At 44.3% G+C, this 21,689-nt stretch overlaps 1 protein-coding gene across 4 annotated transcripts in view; it reads left to right on the top strand.

Moving 5' to 3' along the window:
- The window catches only part of Cacna2d3 (calcium voltage-gated channel auxiliary subunit alpha2delta 3), an 812,834-nt gene that overhangs the window by 529,553 nt on the left and 261,592 nt on the right, over positions 1-21,689 (top strand). For all 4 annotated transcript variants that reach the window (XM_075988898.1, XM_075988900.1, XM_075988899.1 and 1 more), the window contains exon 13: positions 5,999-6,132. In XM_075988898.1, coding sequence (XP_075845013.1) covers positions 5,999-6,132 — 134 coding nt within the window. The remainder of the gene's footprint in view (positions 1-5,998; positions 6,133-21,689) is intronic.

The following is a 21,689-nucleotide window of genomic DNA, read 5'->3' as shown; positions in this document are numbered from 1 at the left end:
CTTTGCTCAGTCCTGAGTTCTCAGCCTTTCAGTCATCATGCGCTCCAAACGAAACGCCTTGTGCGTCTCCCCCAGTTGTGTGTTTAGCTTATCCCCTTTGGAGAGGTTAGAGGTTGTTCTCTTCTTGTTTGAAATAGAACTGGTAGCCTAAGCCCTCCTTGGAGGTCCAGCCCCCAAACTCTTCCAAGAAGTAATTCTTAATCTCATTATCCCTTCCCAACTGTTTCACAACCCCAAAGACGCTTCATACTTCTGAGGCCATCGGAATGGCTGTGGGTAGGAGAAAAGGCGTAGTTAAACCATTTTAGTTTCTCAGCACAGGCAATCTGAAAAGAGCATCTAGGCCGATAGCTGCACACAGTCGTTCCTGTAAGCGCCGAAGGATGTGAGGACTTGCATGCGATTCAGACAGAGATCACCGTATTGCTGTTGTTCATAGCAGTTGAGAACAACTGACTGCTTCCTGCACCACAACACTTAGGTGGCATGCCTCTGTAAAATCTCACAGAACCACTATATGCCATATGTTATGATCAGTTGTATTTATCAAGAGAGAACCCCTAGACATAGGCTGTCTCTTCTTCAGCCTATCGTACTTAAGAGGTTGGAGAATCTTTGGAAATATGTGCAGGAGCTAGACCCATGTTGTATGACTTCCAGGGGAGACACAAAGAGAAGTCTGTTCACCTGAAATAGATAGTAATGACCAAAGCAATTAGTCTACCCATGTCCATTTAATGACCCAAAAAGCTTATTGGGGTTACTCAAAGGAACATTCTGACTCGGAAAATTGCATCATTGAAAACTACTTCCCACTTGAGCTCTCAACATAAACACATACCCCCAGACACACACACTGTGGATTTTGTGAAATTTGTACCACTGGAATCCTAACACACAGTCAACTTTACACCCCTGTATATTCTAGCACTCCCCAAGACCACAGACATGTTGGGGACAAGAGGGAGCCATGATTAGCATACAGATGAGGGTTTAAGGCCCTCCCCACTCCTTCAAGGAGGGAATGACAACAGACTTACCACCATTAGCGTTGCTCTGGCTATGACTATATTGTTCTTCTGATCTCATGGCCGTGACTGAGAGTCCAGGTGTTGTATTGATCACCATAGGAACTTTGCTTCACAGTGGTAATGTTCTTGTGACACACAGGGAATTGTCCCCGTCGCAACAACAGACCACAGCAATGGTAGGACCAGAACCTGGCAATGTGAGGTAGGCAGTAGGGTCTGCTCCTACAGGCGACTCTAGGAGCTCTGGCATCAGATGCCATTGTAAAGTGCAATATGGAATTGTTTTTCTGTGGCAAGGCAGCTCTAAGCAAGAGATTTTGGAAGCACGTAGAAGTTAGGTAAAATCATAGGAATACAAAGTATTGGGCTGCCTATGGCTTATCACCCAGAGCAGCTGTAGCCCAGGGTTCACAGAAGGAATGCTACAAGGGAACAAGGCAAATAAATTGATGTTACAGAGAAAAATGAGCGGACCATTTGTAATAGGTGGCTAATTTCAGCATTAATTAGTCTGTAATTGCTGGATGATTGCTGATTCTGTTCTCTTACATGATATATGAAGTTCAAAAAGGCACATTAAAGGCAAGAATAAACATTCAAGAGCTAGAATTTCCTAGGAAGAAAAAGAAAGAGGCAGTAAGGAAGGTCGCCAGCTCCAGCTCGGAGAATACAGAAGGGAACTAGGGGAAGCTTGCGTCTATGGTTTCAGCCAAAGAACTCAGCCCTTAGCTACTTCCTACTATCCATCATTTGTTGGTCATACCATACATTTGCTAGCTGAAACTTAGAAGCAAGAAAAGACTCTTTCAGAAAGGTTTCAGGTTCTAGTGGACTGGGACCAAATTTGTGTAAGCTTTACAGCATGCATACATACATACATATATGTGTGTACATATATACGTGTGTGCACATATATAGATGTGTATACACACACACATATATATATGTAAAATTTCAGCTTTTCTTGCCTTTTATAGACTTGTATCTCTGCTTATCATATTGAAATATAAGTTGGAACCGTGACCTGGGGTTGTATGATGGTACTAATTATTGCCAGGAGCCTTGAAGGGCAGCCATGTGTTTGCCCATTTCTATCCTCAGCCTTTCCCAGCTATAATATACAAATGGCCTACTAGAGGTACCCTGGGGGCAGAGTTATGAGGAGCCCATGGTCCTTTTCTATTTTGGAAAGACAGAATGCCTTCTAGGCTGAGAATAAAGGCTTTGGAGTCCAATTAACCTGGATTCAAGTTGGTCTAGGCCAAGGCCTTGCACCTCGCTTTGCCCCTTCTGTAATGAGAACCTGAGGTGGGCTGTTATGGGTCCCAAGGCAGAGAGCAACGTGAATCCCACGAAGACCCCAGTGAAGGTTTCTGCATTGGTCCCAATCTGGGAAGGTGTCTCCGAACCAGAAACACACCGGCTCTCAATATGGGTCGCTTCATTGCCATCCCAGTGACAGCAGACACAGTAAACAGGCAAGTCAGAGTCCGGTACTGAGTATTCTCAAGACTCTGGAGTGAGATGCAGAGAGAGAAAGTGAGGGCAAATGGCGCAGTCGGAGAGAGACTCCTCCAACCAATTCATTGATGACAAAATGGACCCATGTTGGAAAACTAGGGAAGAGTGTTTAGGGAGAATGAGCAGAGCATGGGAAGGCTCTAGGCAGGCTAGGGTGGAAGGATCGGGACCAGCTCAGCATAGGAGAACAGGAGAAAGGCTCAGTAAAGTTCAGCAACAGTGTGTGGGGCTTTCCATGTAGGTGGAGGCCAGTGGAGGAAGGCTTTTGGAGGTCAGAATAAGACATTCAGATTTTGTTCTGACTTTATGCGGAAACTATTACAGTAATTTCGTCAGATCGATGGACGTACACTTTATACTTCCAGATGATCCTTACACCTAAATGAGGGGGTGGAGTCATGGCGGGCTGGAGTTGGATTTGCTTATGCTCCATGGAATCTTGGAACGAGGTTAAAGTGCTGAAGGAAAGAATAGTCATGTTAAATGAGTTTTAGAGACTGGACCAGAAAACCTGCTGGCGAGTTAGATAGGGGACCAGGAGAGGAGCAGAGAGTGATGAGGGGGTTGTCTAGGGTCTTCCTTCTGCTTTGGGTCTAAGATGGGGAAGGCTAACAGCGGTTGGAGGCAAAAAGAGTTGTAAAGGAAATCTGAGAGTAGGCTTTCTGAATTTTTTTAAGTTTTTTTTGTTTGTTTTTTTGTTTGTTTGTTTTTTCGAGACAGGGTTTCTCTGTGGCTTTGGAGCCTGTCCTGGAACTAGCTCTGTAGACCAGGCTGGTCTCGAACTCACAGAGATCCTCCTGCCTCTGCCTCCCGAGTGCTGGGATTAAAGGTGTGCGCCACCATCGCCCGGCCCCAGGCTTTTTGAATTTTATGCTGGGTACCCGATTTCATCCACAAGAGCTGTCAGGTAAATGCCTGGCTGCAGGCGTGGAGCACCCGGAAATGAGCTGGTTGTGACATTCGGGTTTTGACTGTGATAAATAAGGCTGAGCGAGGGTCATTTCTCAGTTCAATCCTTCACAAACATATTGTTGACACCTTTCCACTCTCACTCTTTAAGCTGATGAGCTGTGTCCTTCATCCTCCCTCACACATCCATCTCCTTTCTTCTCTTGGCTGTTTTGGAAAGCCTAAATCAGAGAGCTTCACATGCTGGCTTTGAAGATTGGACATGAAAATAGAGGCAATCCAGGACCTGAGACAGACTATCTTCCCGGGAATAGGTCCACAGTGAAAGTGTTCATCCAAGTTACTGTCATCCAGATCCAGAACTACCAGACTGACCAACAGCGGTACCCTCCTTAGCTGGTACTATGTGCCAGCTCATAGTAAACCTGGGGTTTACTCAGAACCCCAGGTTTAGCTACTAGCAGAGATATTATATATTTTCTTTCGTATTACAAAGTAGATGATAGTTTCCTGGCATGGAGAAATGACTCCTCTTGGGAAAGGCATGTCCCTTGTCTTCTAGTAGTCCTTTATAAAGTATTTCTTGCCAGTCATGCCTCTCAGCTGGACCACCTAGGAGACATATACCAATGGATCTCCCTAAGCAGGGGCCAGACCTCCAAGAGAACTCACGGGTCCTGTTCTGGGATCTCATGCTATAACAGGGCATCCCCATTCCTCCTTTGGGGCCCTGCCTCCCCGATGTAGTCTGGACCACAAGGGTGGGGCAGGTAGGAGTGATAATGTATGCTAATTAGCCCTGGGCAGGGCTGTCATCAGGAACCCAGAAGCCACATGGTCCCAACCTGTTGGGAACTGGCACACTAAATTCAAACCAGCTGGCCTTTGTTTGGAAATGTTCTGGGAGGGTCCAGCCCATCCCAGACAGTGGAAGGGCTGGTGTTTCCCTACCGTGTGCTTGGTTCAGACACAAGGAATGTCTGTAACTGCTGTGCAAGTGTTACAGCAGATTTGATTGTAGAGTTTCCTTTAAGCCGTCTCTGACTTATTTGAAGAGTAGGAATGGATCCTTACTTAGAGACGAGGGGAAGCTACATGAATCTGTCCTTTTACTGTGTCCAGCTTTAAGTCCTTCTGTAACCTCCTGCTTTAAGACAAGAGCTCACTCTTTCCCATGCTTTGCTGGGCCTATCCATTTGGGTCATTTCTGCTCTCTGTTAAACTCTTAAATTGGGGACATTCTGAGCTACTTTTCCTTCCAGAAGGGGTCCAATTCTCTGTGATCTAGATGCTTCCCTTGTGTTCTTTGCTTTGCCAGATCCACTCCTCAATTGCCTGCCCCCACCCCACTAGTTTCCTCCTTTATCCCTCTTTTATCTCTATTCCTCCAAAGACCGTGGTTTGGTATAGCCAGACTTGATTGGCTACCCCTATTATATCTTAATGGTGGCTGTACTATTTTGTGGATCTTTTCTCCTATCCTTATGACCGAAGCCAGTGCCTTCCTTGCCCATCCTGTTCATTCTGCTAAGAAAGATTTCCACCCACACTTGAACAAATGGCTTCCTCTAGGCGAGCCAGACCTGTGCCTAGTGTTCTCTTCCCTTCCAAACCTCCTATCCCGCAGCAAAGCCCACAAGACCCCAAGTTGAAGTGCCCTGAACTCAAGATCAAGCAGACAACATCATCTGTAAAACTATTGCATGCTTAGAACATTGTCTGTTGCATAAAAGCCAGGCATGTCAGTCTGACAGTCATGCTAAAGTAGGATCTGGAATCCTAGCCTCAAGCATACACAGGCTAAAACCCGGTAGAAGTAATGGGCATAAACCAGAGGCATGGAAAGAACAAGTAAAACCAAGAAACCCTCAATCTGTGCTTTTGTCCTGTAATTTATGCTCAATGCTGGTGGAACCTGGGTAAAACACAAGTCCTTAGCCCACTGCAGGCATGTTATTATTACACAATAATAATCCTCCCATATGTATTATCAAGAATAAATGAAAACCATCCAGCTCAACATCCAGGAAGCTGAAGCAGAAAACTTGCTGCAAGTTCAAAGCTAGTCAGAATGACATGGCCATTCCAAACTTGCCTCAAAAATAAAACAAAACAAAGAAAAAAATAATTCTATCTGTCAAAGAAATAGCAAACTTTGTTTTATTACATTAGTCATTACTATTGTTAAAATAATAATAATAATGGGATCTTTTTAATCTTGGAATTTATAGTTATCTCCTTGGAAATATAGTCACTAATGTGGGAAGAACAGGATTGCCTAGAGTGAGTGCTCTGATTTTTTTGTCCCTAGCAAAGCCTGGGGGGAGAGCTCTCAACACTCAATAACTCTTTCCGTGTGGGTTAAGTTCATTCCTTTCGGTGACTATCCTCTGTCAGAGAAGATACAGCTCACTTCAGATGGAGGGCCGAGATCCAACACTTAATAATGATGAAGAAGGGAATTTGGGCTCCGGCCAGTGTGTCTTTCTTGAAGAATGCTCTGCTGTATGTTCCTAAGCCCTGTCCTTCTTTTGCAGGGTTTTTCACCCAGATCTCCACCTTGGCTGATGTGCAGGAGAATGTTATGGAATACCTCCATGTTCTCAGCCGACCCAAAGTCATCGACCAGGAGCATGACGTGGTGTGGACCGAAGCATACATCGATAGCACTGTAAGCCTACAGGGCCCTGGGGAGAGGCTGGGTTTGCCCTATGCTTCAGTGCCAGGGCTTTCTTGTGTTCATTCCAGGGATAAGACGTCATATCATTCTCCATTAGTTATGACCTTTAATACCATTGTCCCAGACTGTAGGTACAATAGACATTGTTGGCCCCAGCAAACAAAGTCATGCTGGAAAATGGCCATGAAAATGACCTGCAACTCTGAGAGTATCAAACATGCTCTCTTTTTGTTTGTGACTTCCCCATATCCCACGTGTGTTCACATTCCTGCATGAGAAAGTGGTGAGAAGCACAATGATGAACTCAGCTTTGCCACGTGTGAGGCCCGGTCTCAGTCGAAGATGCGACTGATGCTCACTGTGATAACAAATGGGGGCCACCACCGAGGATGCAATTACATCCTCCTCCCATAGACAGGCAAAAATGCGATTACGTGGGATTCTGTGAGCGAGGTTATGTGATCTCTGATCATGGGCTCCTGAAAAGTTGGATTCCAGTGTGTGCTTACAAGGAGAGGCTTTGCCAGTCATCCAGTAATCATCCCATGGCTGTGTTTTTGTGTAATTTCAGGACGATTTTTCATAGTGATACCGAGTCTGATGGGAGTGGCATGTTTCATTTATTGATTGTAAATGTTCTCACGGGAGTGTTCCGCTGTCAGTTTTGTTGGGATTCACATAACATTAATCACGGCAGCACAGGCACAGCTGCGTTCTGGAGCAGTCTCCATGGCTGCCTTAGGCAGACTTTCCTCTCTCTGGGCGCTCCTCTCCTTCTTCTTGCTGGATTTCTGGCAGCTGCAGGCACACATGGGACAATAACAACACATGAAAACCAAACTGGCGACACCCTGACACATCCAGGCCACCACAGCTCACCCCACCCCACCCACAGTGGGACCTTCAAGACACAGATAGGACTGTAACTCTTGGTTCAGAAGAATGTTCATCAAGTCACCTGACGATGAGAGGTGGGGGCTGGGAAACACTTTCTGGTTGATGGTGACAATGATCTTTTGTCAGTTTGGGAGTCAGATTCCAGTTCAGTTCTCACTATAAAAACAAAATAGCTAGACTGCTTTTTAATCTGACACCATGCTTAAATCAATGACAATGACCTCAACAGTCATGGTGCCATCTCATTTACCTGTAGTTAAGTGAGGCAGAAGAGCCAGGAACGAAGAAGAATGGGTCTAGCTGGTGCTGAAGTTCAAACCACTCTGTAGTTGGCCATGCAAACTCTAGACGTCTAGGTTGATCGGCTGTTTTAACTTCTCAGTATAAAAATGTAGTAACAGAATCTAAAGTTAAAGCATATGATGCTTGAGCTTGAGCAGATTAATAGAGCAGAGAGGCCAATAAAAGCCCGATGACATATGGGAACTTAGTGTATGATCTCATCTCAGCAGAGCTAGGCCATAATTTTAAAAGGCAAAGAGCATTTTAAAAGTTGAGTAACTGACAAGAGAGCTTGGCAGGTAGAGGCTCTTGCCACCAATCCTGATGACCTGAGTTTGATCTTCAGGACCTATAAGATAAAAAAAGAACTAACTATCATGGGTTATCCTCCTCTGCCCTCCACGCTTGAAACCATGTGACCCCACCCTCACTCACAAACATAAACAAATAATGTAATAAAACATTGTGAAAAATTGAGGAGACCCTCCCAAAAATTTCTATAGAAAACGAAAGTAACAGAAGACATAGGCAGGTCACACAAATAACACAATGGCTTTTGATATGGAAAAAATATATACTTTTACCCATCGTAAGAAAAATGCTAACTAAACCATGATGAGATAGCATTTCACAATAGCTGAGTGATAAAAGTGAGAAACTTAGCCAGGTCCTCTGCTGGTGAGAAGGCCAGCAGGAGAGATCCTCTATGGATCACTATGGAAATGCGCAGTGGGACGGTCGCTATGGAGAAGGGAGTGGCGTTCATCCGCCCTTTGTCCCAGCAGTCATACTTGGAACCATGAAAGTAATTCCCCATCAAGACAAACAAATATGTAAGATCTTTGTTCACTGGAAGTGTGTGTAATTAATTTCCAAATGCTGGAAACTGTCTGACTCCCCAAGCGTTAAAGATTGTTCGTGTGAGCCATAGACTATTGGCAATAAGAACGAGGGTGGTCTCTGCTTCTCAGCATGGAGGGTTTAGAGCAGAGCACGGCATGCTGCTAGGGAAAGCGGGAAAATGCAAGAGCGAGTCTTCTAGGTGGCGCGTTGTGCACGCAGAAATGCAAAGTTAGGGAAACAAAAAGTCCACGGAATTGCTCACCTCTAAGACATGAGAGGATAGAGGCCGGGGGGCAATGGGACATCCCTTTTTACATAGTTTTATTTCTGTTGGACCTTTGCATGTGTGTATGCCGTGTGTGTGTGTGTGTGTGTGTGTGTGTGTGTGTGTGTGGAGTGCAGGTGCACATATACAGTAACATACATGTGGAGGTGAGGGAACAATCTTCAATCTCAAGTGCAGTCCTGCCCTTTCACCTTGATTGAGTCAGGGTCATTCGTTCTTGCCACTGCATACTCAGGGTTGCAAGCCTGGAAGATTCCAGGGACTTTCCTGCTTCTGCCTGTCTTATAGTGGAAGTGCTTGGGTTGCAAATATGCCTGACTGAGTCTAGCTTTCTGTGGTTTCTAGGAAACTGAACTCGGGTCTCTGAAACTGAACTCGGCTCTCTGGGCTTACATAACAAGCTCTGTACTCATTGAGCTGTATCCCTGGCCACGTGTGTATGTGTGTGTTCATGTGTGGGTTATGGGATATGTGTACCATAACATGTGTGTGGAGGTCAGAGGACAACTTGAGGGAATTGATTCTTCCTTTCTTTCCTGATACCACAAGGCTCCTGGGGATCCGTCTTGGGTCATCAAACTTGGCAACTAGTACCTTTCCCCACTGAGCCTCTGGACAGCTCAAATTAAAGCAAACAAAAAACCTAACCTCACCAAACCAGTATAACAACAGTAACAAAAACCCAATCTTTCTTTCTTTCTTTCTTTCTTTCTTTCTTTCTTTCTTTCTTTCTTTTTTCTTTCCTTCTTGTCTTTCTGTCCTTCTTTCCTTCTTCCTCTCTTTCTGTGTGTGTGTGTACAGTTTTGAGTTTTGAAAGCATGTATGCTGCATATTCAAACATTAAATTTATAACAATAAGCATGGAAGAAAAATAAAGTGCCAACAAGTAAAGAACAAAAATAATTCTATTTTAGTTAAATAACAAATTAACCGAGAAACCAGAGAAAAGAAAAAAATAACTAACCTTTTGAATTAATCTTTGATATAGTGCTAATATACATTATTAAATTTTGAATAAATTGTTTTATACTACCTTTAAATCTAAGGAGAATGCTACAAAGAAATTTAAATTGTCTTAGCATCATTTGTAGTGATAAGCAGTTCTATGTTGGGAGGACCATGGAAGTGAACAAAGAAAAATACTTCAAGACAAGGCAGGTGCCTGTGGAGTTAGAGTGAACCAATAGCTTTAGAATGCAGTTCCAACTATGTTCACTAAAGGAGGCTAGGCTCAGAGTACCTACACAGCAGTGAATTTATTCAGGAAGGAACCAGATCCCAGAAAAAGGAATCAGGATTCCTTGGAGAAGTTGCTCATTCCAGGACTGGGATTCTGAATAAAGAAAACATGAAATATCTAATATCAAAAAATAAGGAAACACTAAATACAATAGCATGATCATATCAAAAATCTGCAGTTTACATTACAGGTCTCTTGTTGATCAATCCTGGGACAGGTTGAACTCAGAACAACACATAACAGTGATCCACGATGGCTTGCTGAGTAAAACAGCAATCCATGTTTTCTCAATGATAATAAACAGACACCAAACAGATTAACTCCATGGGGAAGCAAGAATAACCCATAGTGCCGGGCCATGTGATAAGTGGCAGGGTAATGGGCTGGAGAGTCACCATTTTGCAGTCATGGTAGCTTACGACCACCAAGCTCACATCAGTGGATTGGAAATCTGGGGGGAAAGTTGGATGATGAGAAGGACATTTTTATTGTCTCAAAGTGCTTCTCCAGAGATTATTTTTAATTAACCATGAGGGGGAAAATACTACCTGAGCACTAGGGTACTGTATCTGTTCTCTAGTACACTGGGTAGTGGGACAAGTCCAACAACATCTTGAGTAGGTTCAATAACATTAGCATCACCAATGAGAAGCAGATGGAGTCTATATAGCTGAGAAAGAGGATGTGGCGCTTATGTCGGTTGTTACGGCTAGAAACATAGCCTGAAGCTCATGGAGACTACTCGAGGCCTTCCCACATAAATAACCCTTGACAGCAGAAGAGGAGTTGGCCTACGGCTAAAATAGGAAAGCAGTTGTATCAGGATTTCCTCTTAAGTTTTATGCTACATATGGAATTAACACTCTGTGCCTCAACCATCATGGCTCATTACAGAGTAAACTCCATATAACAGAGCTGACACGTCCTGTCACCCTACAAACCCTCTGCTGCACACAGAAGTTGGGACCCAGTGTTTGGTCAGGCTGAAATAACAGCTCAGCAAGGTGTCATGGCTTCCCTCATGCCTGCTGTCAAATAGTTGCAAATTCACTAGATAACTAAGCTCTTGAGTAGGAAGTGTTGAGGAACCTTCTCACCTTGGAGATGTTGAGAGACCTCTTGGGCCATTGCTTATGTGGCTGTGTGTTTACCAGCTCTGCAGGCCAGGGGGTGGCTGCAGAGTCACTCTGTCAAGTGCCTTTGACTGAGAAACCGCAGTCTTTTCAAACAAGTCATGGAGACCTAGACCCTGCAGCTCAAGCAGAAACACAAACCAACACCCAAACCAAAAAATCCCATCATTTATACATTGGGGTCAGTAAAAGATTTACATTCTGGATTCATCTCTGGAATCTGAGTGCTAAGATGATCCCACTGATTTTTGGAATCCCCTAAAAGTACACTTGGAGTTTAGCGTGCGATGAACTCCTAAAAGCCAGAAATGATTGCCCCTTACTGACTTGAGAAGCATGGAAGATCAGTGAAGCCCACCTCTGGCTGTGCCTGAGAGGGTACACCCACAGCTGATTAGTATTATTAAGTATACTGATGGCTTGAAAATGCCTGGCATTCTATCTTCTATCCTAACCCATTCATCTAGGGCAGTCCAGGGTCAGCACTGCTCTTACATAAAGCAGCTTGAGATGATGAGCAGTTGCCTCTGTGACAGGTAACCAGCACTTTCTTCATGTGTATTAACTCTAGTGGGGTTTGGGCATAACACTCTTTAATGTATTTATATATTGTAAAATCTATCTTAGGTCTTGAGCTAAGAACTCTGAATGAGGAAAAACAGTAACCTGGGTCTCTCTCTCTCTCCCTCTCCCTCTCTCTCTTCTCCTCTCCCCGTCTCTCTCTCTCTCTCTCTCTCTCTCTCTCTCTCTCTCTCTCTCTCTCTCTTCTCCTCTCCCCGTCTCTCTCTCTCTCTCTCTCTCTCTCTCTCTCTCTCTCTCTCTCTCTCTCTCTCTCTCTCTCTCACACACACACACACACACACACACTCACAGCCTACATTAGCTCTGCCTCCTAGCCAGTTGCCCTGATAAGATGGAAATGAAACCTGCCTTCCAGGATTGGTTCTAAGGACTGTCTTTGCAGGGTTTGAGAGTTACCTATTCTTCCCCTGTTCCGACTTCCCTCACTTCCTGCCTTCTCTTCATCCATCCTTCCTTCTACAGCTCAGCATCACCCAAAGAACTGTGTTAGTTCCCCACGACCAGGTAACAAACAGCCATGCATTTAACTGCTTAAAATGGCGCAGAGTATGGTCTTGAGGCTCCTATGGGTGTCCGTCCACTCTGGAGCACACAAGGTCATGGGTAACCGGGAGTTGTGGAAGAGGCCTCATCTACAGCTCAGAGCTCTTTCCCAGGAAGAATCGGATGGTCAGGATTCTTGGCAGAGTTCCATTGCTTGCAGCAGTTGTAGGACCGAGGGCCCATTTTCTTGCCACCTGGAAACCACACTCAGAAGCCACCTGCAATCCGCACCACATTGGTGCTATGGTCACACAAGCTTCCCTGCTTCCAGACCGGGAGAGTTTATCTCTCTGCGCTCAAACTCCCCTTAATGGCTTCCCCCATTATGTTAGGTTCACTAGGCTAGCTTCCCTTTCGTTAATTTGAAATCAATTTTTTTTTGTAATTTGATTATGGGAGTGACATCCTTTCCTGCCCATTCTCAAGGGCAAGGGGTTTGATGGGGTTGTACTTGCTGGGAGCTTGAGTCCTAGGATCCAGTTTGGAATATTGCCTGTCAGAACAGCTCCTCTGCCTCTGTGCTCTGGATTGAAAACTGCTGATATACCGGGAGCAAATCTAGCCATGTCTTATCCTACAAACTCTCAGACCAGGGAGGCTGCGTCCATTCTTCTACAGCGTTTCAGATCTCCATGCCCCCTGTTTTTATTATGCTGTGATGTGGAGAGGGTTTTTTCCTCCTCTGGAAGCTGAAAACCCATGACCTTATTGACTTATATCATTTCCACCAAGTCCACAGGAAGGTGGCATTTTTAATTGTCTAGTAAATCTGAACATTGCTTAAGTTTGCTTACAATGACCTTAGATCTTTCTCCTTAATTACCTGAGTTAGCTGTCAAGGTGAAGGGGATTCCTGCCTGCTTGACTCACTAGGTGTTGTAAGCAAGCAGCCAGCATCAACAGATATATTTGTAGAATCAACAATAGTTGACAGAATGGTTCAGAGCAACCTGGGAGTCTAGCGCTTTGCTTTTTTTATTCATTACACATTGGCTCGTGATATTCTATGTGTGGACAAGTTCAGGGACTTGCCGAACCATGAACAAAGCCTGGGTTTGGATTTTTGCTCTTGGGGTCACAGGTTGCATTTACCAAGCCTGACTCTGGTATCAGAGACAGAGCTCTCTTCATGACTCAATCTCCTGGCTTCTTGCTTCCAGTCTGATTAAATACTCTATGTCTGCCATAGCTGCTCTATTCAATTTGCTTTCCTGGTGAAGACCAATAAATGAATGAATGTTAACAACATTAATTATGTTTAATTTAATAAGATCTCATGTATTAATTGGCAAAACAGCAAACACCAGAATTCTGGAATTTATAGTCTTCTCATCTGAACACGAGTCATGCACAGCCATTATCTTGGAGGTGCAGAGCGAAAAATCATTATGAGTGAAATTTGTTCCATTTTGTAAGCAAATCGCTTGCACTTTGCAGTTGGGTCTTAATCAGCTCGGTAAAGCTACCCAATCACCATGTAGGGCAGAGGTAGCATCAAACCTTGGAGACATCCACACTCTGATAACCCCTCCAGGGGAGTTTGCACAGATCTTGGTGATACACAGAAGGGAAGCAAGGAAATCTTTCAAAAACAGTGGGAATGTGACCATTTAAAATAATGAGAATTCATTACCCAGCCCTCCCGTCCCTTCCATTTGCTGGCAATGCAATTCAGCAGGCAATCTGCAGGAACTTCAAACCTATTTACTTGCATTGGCAAATTGGACCTTCATCCTTCCTCCTCGCCCCCCACTAAGTCCGACTTGGAGGAAAGGCTTTGGGTTTGATAAATTGCACATTTGTTTCAGTTTCCCATCTAGGAATGGCACCTCAGCCATTGAGGAGTGATCTGGGTGATTGCTTTAAGCTACAACTTCTTACTGCCCAGAAGCAATTATTCAGGGGTGTCAAAGCCATCGTAAGGAAGTTGTACAGGGCTGGAAATGGAATTTACAGTATTTTTCCCAAGACACCACTGCATATCAAAGACGTTGCAATCCTCAGGACAGAGAGATGCAGAAGGAGAAACAGAAACCTTCCTGCTGGGTTGTGGAACAGAGTCTGCCATCTGCATTACTTGGCATGGAGGAAGCTGATTACGTTGGGACCTCTATTTCATAGCAGATGGGTTCATTAAATTTAATAGCCTCCAGAGCCTTCAGAGACCGTGTTAAAAACATGTGGAGCATGCTGTGACACTTCACTTCTAGCCCCGCAGTCATTAGAACTCTGGCACAGACGATAAATATTGCAGTACTTTATTTCCATCAAAACAGATTACTATTATAATTATTATTATTTTTTTTGCAGTAGATGCTGGTGTGTGTTCCTGATTTAGGGAACCATTTATAGCTACCCAGATATTTTCTTCTTCTACTTGGTACTAGATTTATCTTTTAAACCCTTTTTATTTTTATTGTTGTTGTGATTTTATTTCTTTTTCAGAGTCTAATTTGTTTTTCCTTTGGAGTTGATGTTTTAAGGCCATCAGTCAACCGTATAAATTTAACTTCTGAAAAGATATAAGCTCTTATATAGATAACAGTCAATACCAGAGAAGCTTAGGGCTGAAAATGAAGGACCTTTTGGACATTGGGCGTTTATTGTTGTTTATGAGGTTGCGGTTCCACGATATGCACCTGTTGATAGTGACAGGCCAGCCTCTGTCCTCCACCATACAGAAACTGATGAGACCATTAAGCCCTGGTTGCTCTGTGTCTTACTTAGGGTTTCTATGGCTGTGAAAAGGCACAGTGATCATGGCAACTCTAATAAAGGAAAACATTCCATTGGGGTGGCTGGCTTACCGTTTAGAGGTTCCGTCCATTACCATCATGGTGGGACACAACAGCATGCAGGCAGACGTGGTGCTGGAGGAGCAGCTGAGAGTTCTACATCTTGCAGGCAACAGGAAGCCTGAGCAAAAGAGATCTCAAAGCCCTGCCCCACAGTGCCACACTTCCTCCAACAAGGCCACACCTATTCCAACAAAGTCACACTTCCTAATAGTGCCACTCCCTATGAGTTTATAGGGGCCAATTACATTCAGACTGGCATACGCTGGAACATGGAGTGTTTGACAACTTGACGGCACAGGTACTTTCTAACTTGAAGTAGCATTGAAAACATGGGCTCTTGAAACCGTGTTGTCTTTGTAGGTCTCTCCTGAAGTATGACCAGATTCAGGGGTCAGTCTTGTTATTATTTTGATTTATTTTTTACTCCTTTTGGCTTAATTTCTATACCAGCTCCTAACTGACAGTGATGGCTTCTGCTAGCCCCGACTTTCATTGTCACCATAGCCCTTTCTCTTCCAGCATCTGCATCAATCCCTATTTGATTCACAGCTCTGCCTAAGGCTGTTGTTGGTTTTTTTTCTTACTCTTTTCCTTTTTAGGGGCCCCACCACCCAGCTCCCAAATAAACAACAGGGAGGCTTATTCTTTCTTATGAATGTCAGACCTTAGCATGGCTTATTCCTAGCCAACTTTTCTTAACTTAAATTATCCTACCTTTTGCCTTTGGGTTTTTATCTTTATTTTATATACCTTTCTTTACTTCTTACTCTGTGTCTTGCTGTGTAGCTGGGTGACTGACCCCTGATGTCCTCCTCTCTACCTTTTCTCATTCTTTGATTTTCTCTCTTCCCCAGATTTTTCCTCTTATTTATTCTCTCTGCCTGCCAGCCCCACCTATCCTTTCTCCTGCCTTGCTGTTGGCTGTTCAGCTCTTTATTGGACCAATCAAGTGTTTTAGGCAGGCAAAGTAACACAGCTTCACAGAGTTAAACAAATGCAACATAAAAGAATGCAACACATCTTTGCATCATTAAACAAATGCTCTACAGCATAAACAAATATAACATATTTTAAAACAATATTCCACAGCATAAAGGTGAGATGGCAATATTAAGAGATGACCTGAATCTCTCAGAGTAGGAAGAAATCAGTCTCCAAAGAAATTTGGTATAGGAAGAACTGCTGAGAAGCCTGAAAGCTCTAGAAGCCCAAAACAATCATTATTATACCAGTGTGTTCCTCATCATGGTACCACATTATAAAGCTGTGAAAGTCATAATCTAATCACATGTTTCTGTGAACTCTTTATTTATGGAACATATGAGTGTGAAGAAATACTTTGGTTGATTTTGGGGTATTGGGAACAGGGAGACCCCACTTCTAAGCTATCTTCAGAATGACAAGAGAGACTAGGCGTGGGAAAACTGTCTGTAGAGCCCAAGCAGTGTTGATTATGTGTTCACCTTTGTACTTACAATAAGGTTTTAGATGGATTCCATTAGGAAATAGGACTATGGAAATGATATCTGTCTCTACCAGAAATCCAGATAGGTAAAGTTATTAAATATTTTTCTCAATTACTAGAGACAACCAAAAGTCAGCTCTCTGTTTGTGTCGTCTCTCAGAAGCATTGACTATGGGTTCCAGGATCCACCGGATGTGAGATTTATTAGGAGCATTGCCTTAGGATCAGACACATCAAGGGTCTATCAAGAGCTCCAGCCTCTCTGTTGGCTGTGTCTGGAGCTGTTCTGTCCTGCCCCTGTATTTCCTTCCTCAAATCTTTGCTGTAGTTCTCTTTCCAGAACAATTCTACTCTCCCGGTCAATCCGGTAAAACCTGGTCTCCAAGCCCCGACTTTCTATGTTATCCTGGTTCAAAAACCGTAGACATGAATTTAGTGTTTATGTAGGTGGGTTTACATCTCCGAGCAAATCTCTATAGCCCATGTATATATGTGGAGTTCATTCTGTCAGGCTCATGAAAGACCCTGTTGTAGAAACAGATCAGCCAGGGCTGTGGGTAAAGAGCCTTTTTCACAGAGGGATGTGAATGGGAGCAAATGCCCGGGATCCGAATGCCTTGGCATATCCAAACCCCAGTTCTTCCATCTGAACTCCAGCAAGTGACAACCCAACTAGGCTCTGATTCCAACCCACATGAGCATGTCTGCTTTCCGTTGAGGGCACTGGTGTCAGGCGTGAGAGTGGACAGCAGACTCTAGGGGGGCAGGGTTGGTCCAGGCCAGGGGCAGAAAGTGGGACAGGGGCAGGAAGGGTAGGTCATGGCCAAGTCCACACAGGCCCATCGGAGGACAGGCTGGCAGTTGAGAAGTCATTGTCAACAGGAAGGCCAGTGTATGCTGGGGAGTCCCGTGTTCTTGAGGTGCATGTCGGATATCAGATGTGGGATGGAGCCACCCCAGTGTCAGGTGTCCATCATTTCACAAAGGAGTTACACCCAGTTAGGTACTGAACTAGTGTGTTCAGTAAGTCCTTGTGTCTAGTTTTCCTGACATGAGGTTAAGATTTCCATATGTCCCCGTGTTTATAGTGTGACCCCCTTTCTATTCCTGGGGACAATTTGACTATCAGTCTATACTATCACTACCTCACAGATAGTGTAGTTTCTTGGTCCACTCCAGGGCTGGACTTCTCCTTCTCCCCAGAATGCCTACTAAATTGCTGGTAAAACAGTGTCCTAGGGCAACAACACACAGCTGGAAAGACAGCTCTTTCACACAATATAAAACAGCTAAGCCGGGCGGTGGTGGCGCACACCTTTAATCCCAGCACTTGGGAGGCAGAGGCAGGTGGATCTCTGTGAGTTCAAGGCCAGCCTGGTCTACAAGAGCTAGTTCCAGAACAGGAACCAAAAGCTACGGAGAAACCCTGTCTCGAAAATCCAAAAAATAAAAAAAATAAATAAAACAACTTAGAGTAGGGGATAGTTTGATCTATTATCACTTTGCCCAGAAGGTGTCCCCCCAGTCTGCTCCCTGCTTCCAGATGTCCTGGCCATTCCCTTCCCCTACATACTATCCCTGTTGTATGGGCGGTAGGAGACCACCCCCACTCTTGCACCTTCTGAGGACTTAGGGAAATAGTTGTGGAAACCATAGCCAAAACTGTATTTCTAGTCCCCCATCATGGCTCAGAAATGTGGGTGAATTATCTTCTCAGAACAGACTCTCATGCTTTGACATGGTTTAGATGAAAATGAACACATTCCTCCTGTTACCAGCATGAAGAACAATTAAAATGATCCAGAGAATCAGCCTGCGGTTTGATATCAGCTGCCAGCTTCATGTCTCTTGTGGTCTCTAGGATTTTCTCCATGTGAATAATTTAATTCTCTTATTCTTAGTCTGTAAGAATTGATGTAGCCATGATAAATATAATGCCCGTGAGACTGTGGCTCAGAGATGCCACAGATAAGAATTTGTCACCTCCCTTGGGCTCATAACCTATTTACAATCAGTGGGAAACCCTGCTTTGTGTTTTCTTGCCTTCATGGTCTTTCAGATCCAACATACGAACACCATGGCGATCAGAGGCGCCGTCTAGCTCTACTCTATTCTGCTGGCGATATGTTCTCCTGTCAGTGTCCTAGCCAAACCCGATGCTCAATGCCAGCTCCTTGGGGAAAATTCTTTAGAGCAAAGAAAAGATGAGCAGCGGCAGTAGTTAATTCAGATAAACAGGAACATGTTTTCAAATCAATTTCTATTATTTGTAATCAAAGCTGCTGGAACAACAGCATCTTTTCGGGGCATTGGGCACAGCTACTAAACACACTTGCCATTCATTTCTGCTCTGAAGTTATCAAACCCAAGATGGTCCAAGCAGGGTGAAGCCAGCAAGGAGAACCCACCACACAGTTCGGCTCTCTCTCGGGTGGCCAGTTGGGAAGCAGCACTTGCCTTGTATCTTCCTTTTAGAAAAGGCAGGTTCATAGGTTCCTCCAGGTGGTGGATTTCCCATAGTATTCCTAGTGAGATACTTGTGGATAGCACTACCCTTGCACCTTATAGGGTGGAGCCATCAAGGAACCCAATTAGAAAAATTTTGTTTGGAAAGATCTCACCAAGCTGCACCTGATCCATTTTTGATTCCAAGTAATAAATTAGAGAATTTAAAATATAGTAGGAAAATTATGGCTCAGGTTTTAGGAGAGCCTAAAGCCTATGTTTTAGGTGTATGGAGTAGCTCACGCTAACCTGATTTTTAGCACAACCCTTCTCCATTGGGCCCTGCTTTCCATCCCTGTCCTGCTGACAGTCACAGGGATCTCAGGAGCCAACCCCAGCGCTCTCTAACCCAGACCATTGTACCTGCTGTTCTTTCCTCAGGAGACAGTCTTCCTCTCACCTTCCCTGGAACCTGTGTACATGTCCCGTGTTTTCAGTTTCATGATCCTCTGCTCCCATGACCTTCTCTCCCAGACCCTAGTCTACAGTGCAATGAATGATCCGCATTTCCTTCCATGAACCTGGAAACTTAGAAGAACTCCTACTGCCCCGGAACGTCTGCATGTGTTTAGGCTTCCTGAGGAGAAAGATAGTGTCTGACTCTTTGCAGTATGCTCAGTGAAGTGCTGGGAGCCGTAGGTGTGTGCATTCTTGGGGGGCGGAAGGAATTTCATAGACTGGAGCTTTTCAAGCTGAGACACATCTGGAAACATCCTGTTAGTTAGAATAGCATCATTCTCAGCACCACCTTGAGGATGTCACTCATTGCTCAAGGCCATCTTTGTAATAGATGTGAACAATAGGTTCACCTTCCCATCCCATTGGACATGACTGTGCGTCCAATACACCAATTCAACAAGAAGTCTGACACCACATCCTCTCCTGAGTGACCAAGCTAGGTTTCTCTCAGACATGTCCTTGTTGTGGCTAAATTGATCATACTTCTGTCCTCTGTTGAAATGAAAGGAAGTTTTTAATAGCAGTTGCACTTTTAGAATCATTTCTGGATGCTAGGCATATAACGGGAATCTAGGGAATCCTTGGTTATAATTCCTAACATTGATTTTTCTATTTCCTGGCCTCTCATCTGCTGTTTCATCTATTGTCTTGAGGTACCTTACTATGGTGAGCAGAGGTGCACTATCGATGCTACTCAAAGAATATCAGCTTTCCTGATCCCTCATCTGTTGCTCTACACTCCCACGCCTGGGCTTCTGGACATGCTTCTTTCTCATCTGGAAAGCCACCTTGCATAGCTCCCCTCCCGGGGAGCAGCATTTATGAAGGTGCCATGCTTCTACTGAAATATCACCCCATCAATCTTTGAGTTTCCATCTTAGGGCTTTGATGATCGATTATAATTGAGTACTTGGATCTTCCCATTCTTTAAAACATCTTTCTTGTTTTTGTTACCCAACAACATGAGGACTGTGAACAAAGTCTGTGTTTTATCTGAAGAGCTCAAGCCTGATCCATGGCCGATACCCTGGGTTAACTCTTTAGACCCAGGACGGCGCGTTGTCACCTGTCTCTGCTCAGTACTCATTGCACTGTCTCATGGGGCTGCGCACACCACTTGCCCTCCCTGTGTGCGATTTTACAGTGAGCCCACAGACGCCAGGGCAGCAGGACTAGGGTGATGGCGGCACCGAGAGCACTGGCCAAATGGTCGGGCTTGACTTCCTTGTTGGAAAACCTTGCCTTCTGATAAATTCTCCCTGCAGAAACTGGTTAGTATGCATGGCATCTTCAGCTGCCAAGGAGCAGTCCCTGATTTCAAGTGAACGGACTGGGGAAATCAGGGGTGACACAGATGTGTTGAGAAGATCTGATTGCTTAAGTCAGATTGTTTATGCTAAAGTGCTTGAGTCTGATGGAAAAGTTCCTAACAGTGGTTTTCTTGCTATAGATATGGGTTACGGATGAAGTGGGTAATGTGCCTTTTTTTTTATCTTGGTAGAGCATCATCCTAATTTAGGTGGACTCCCAAGAAACTTGATATTAGGGGAGGCTGGGAAAAATATTTAGGTCCATAAAACCTCTTTAGCATTAGCACTCGTTTCTCCATCAAAATGTAAATGCTATCTGCTTTTAATTACTGGCCTCATCCAGGCCAAGTTAATTACTGTGGGCTAGGCTGAACAGAAAAGTTCCCAGAAAGCCTGCTATCATGATGGAAGGGTAGAGCATTTCCTGTAGGAGAGGCTAAGGAAATCCTTAATGAATTAGCGTCTTGACTTTTGCAACAGAATACTCAGGGCCTGGATGGGTGAAATCATAGGCTTTTGGCAGCTGTCTGCCTTCACAACACTTGGCAATCTGCTTCTTATTATTTTGCTGTTATGCAAAAGCATTGAATTCTCAAGCTAAGAAATATCGATCACTGCGTGACAATGGACGCAAAACAAAAAATGTATCATCTTCAAAAACTCCTTTAAAAATGAAAGGCTTGCTTATTTTGTTTTGAAAATGTGTGGGTCATTTTTCTACTTAGAAAGTGCTGCGGTTTTGTTAAACATACGTTATTTAGAGGTTAAAATAATCTTAATCTTAACTATTAATATTTTTGAGAACAGATTTTTTTTTCAACCACAGACAACCGAATGCAAACAAGAAGGAACTTGGAAAAGAACACTGATGGCTGAACATGTGGGAGAGAGAGGAGGGAGGGCAGCTGCCTGGCCACAAGACCTGCATTCACAGCAGCCTGTGCTGTCCTGGCAGAACTGCGCATTTTTATAAGGTCTAGTGATTTCCCCAGACTTCATGGAATCTAGATCAAACGTGTCCGGTTCCCATTCCTCTTGTTATGATAATCAACACAGGGCTGAGGGAGGAGGGCTCAGGATGTGTATACTTTGTGGTCTTTCTGTGAGCCCAAATGCCCCTTCTCCGGCTGCAGCTGGTCAGCAAATGGGAGGGGCCACTCTTAGCTCACTGTTAACACAGCACCATGGAGTCTCTTGTGTGACCA

This window comes from Microtus pennsylvanicus, chromosome 10 (genome assembly GCF_037038515.1).
Source record: "Microtus pennsylvanicus isolate mMicPen1 chromosome 10, mMicPen1.hap1, whole genome shotgun sequence".
NCBI lineage: Eukaryota > Metazoa > Chordata > Mammalia > Rodentia > Cricetidae > Microtus > Microtus pennsylvanicus.
The sequence above is the reverse complement of the archived record's forward strand: the minus strand, read 5'-3'. Positions and strand labels throughout refer to the sequence as shown.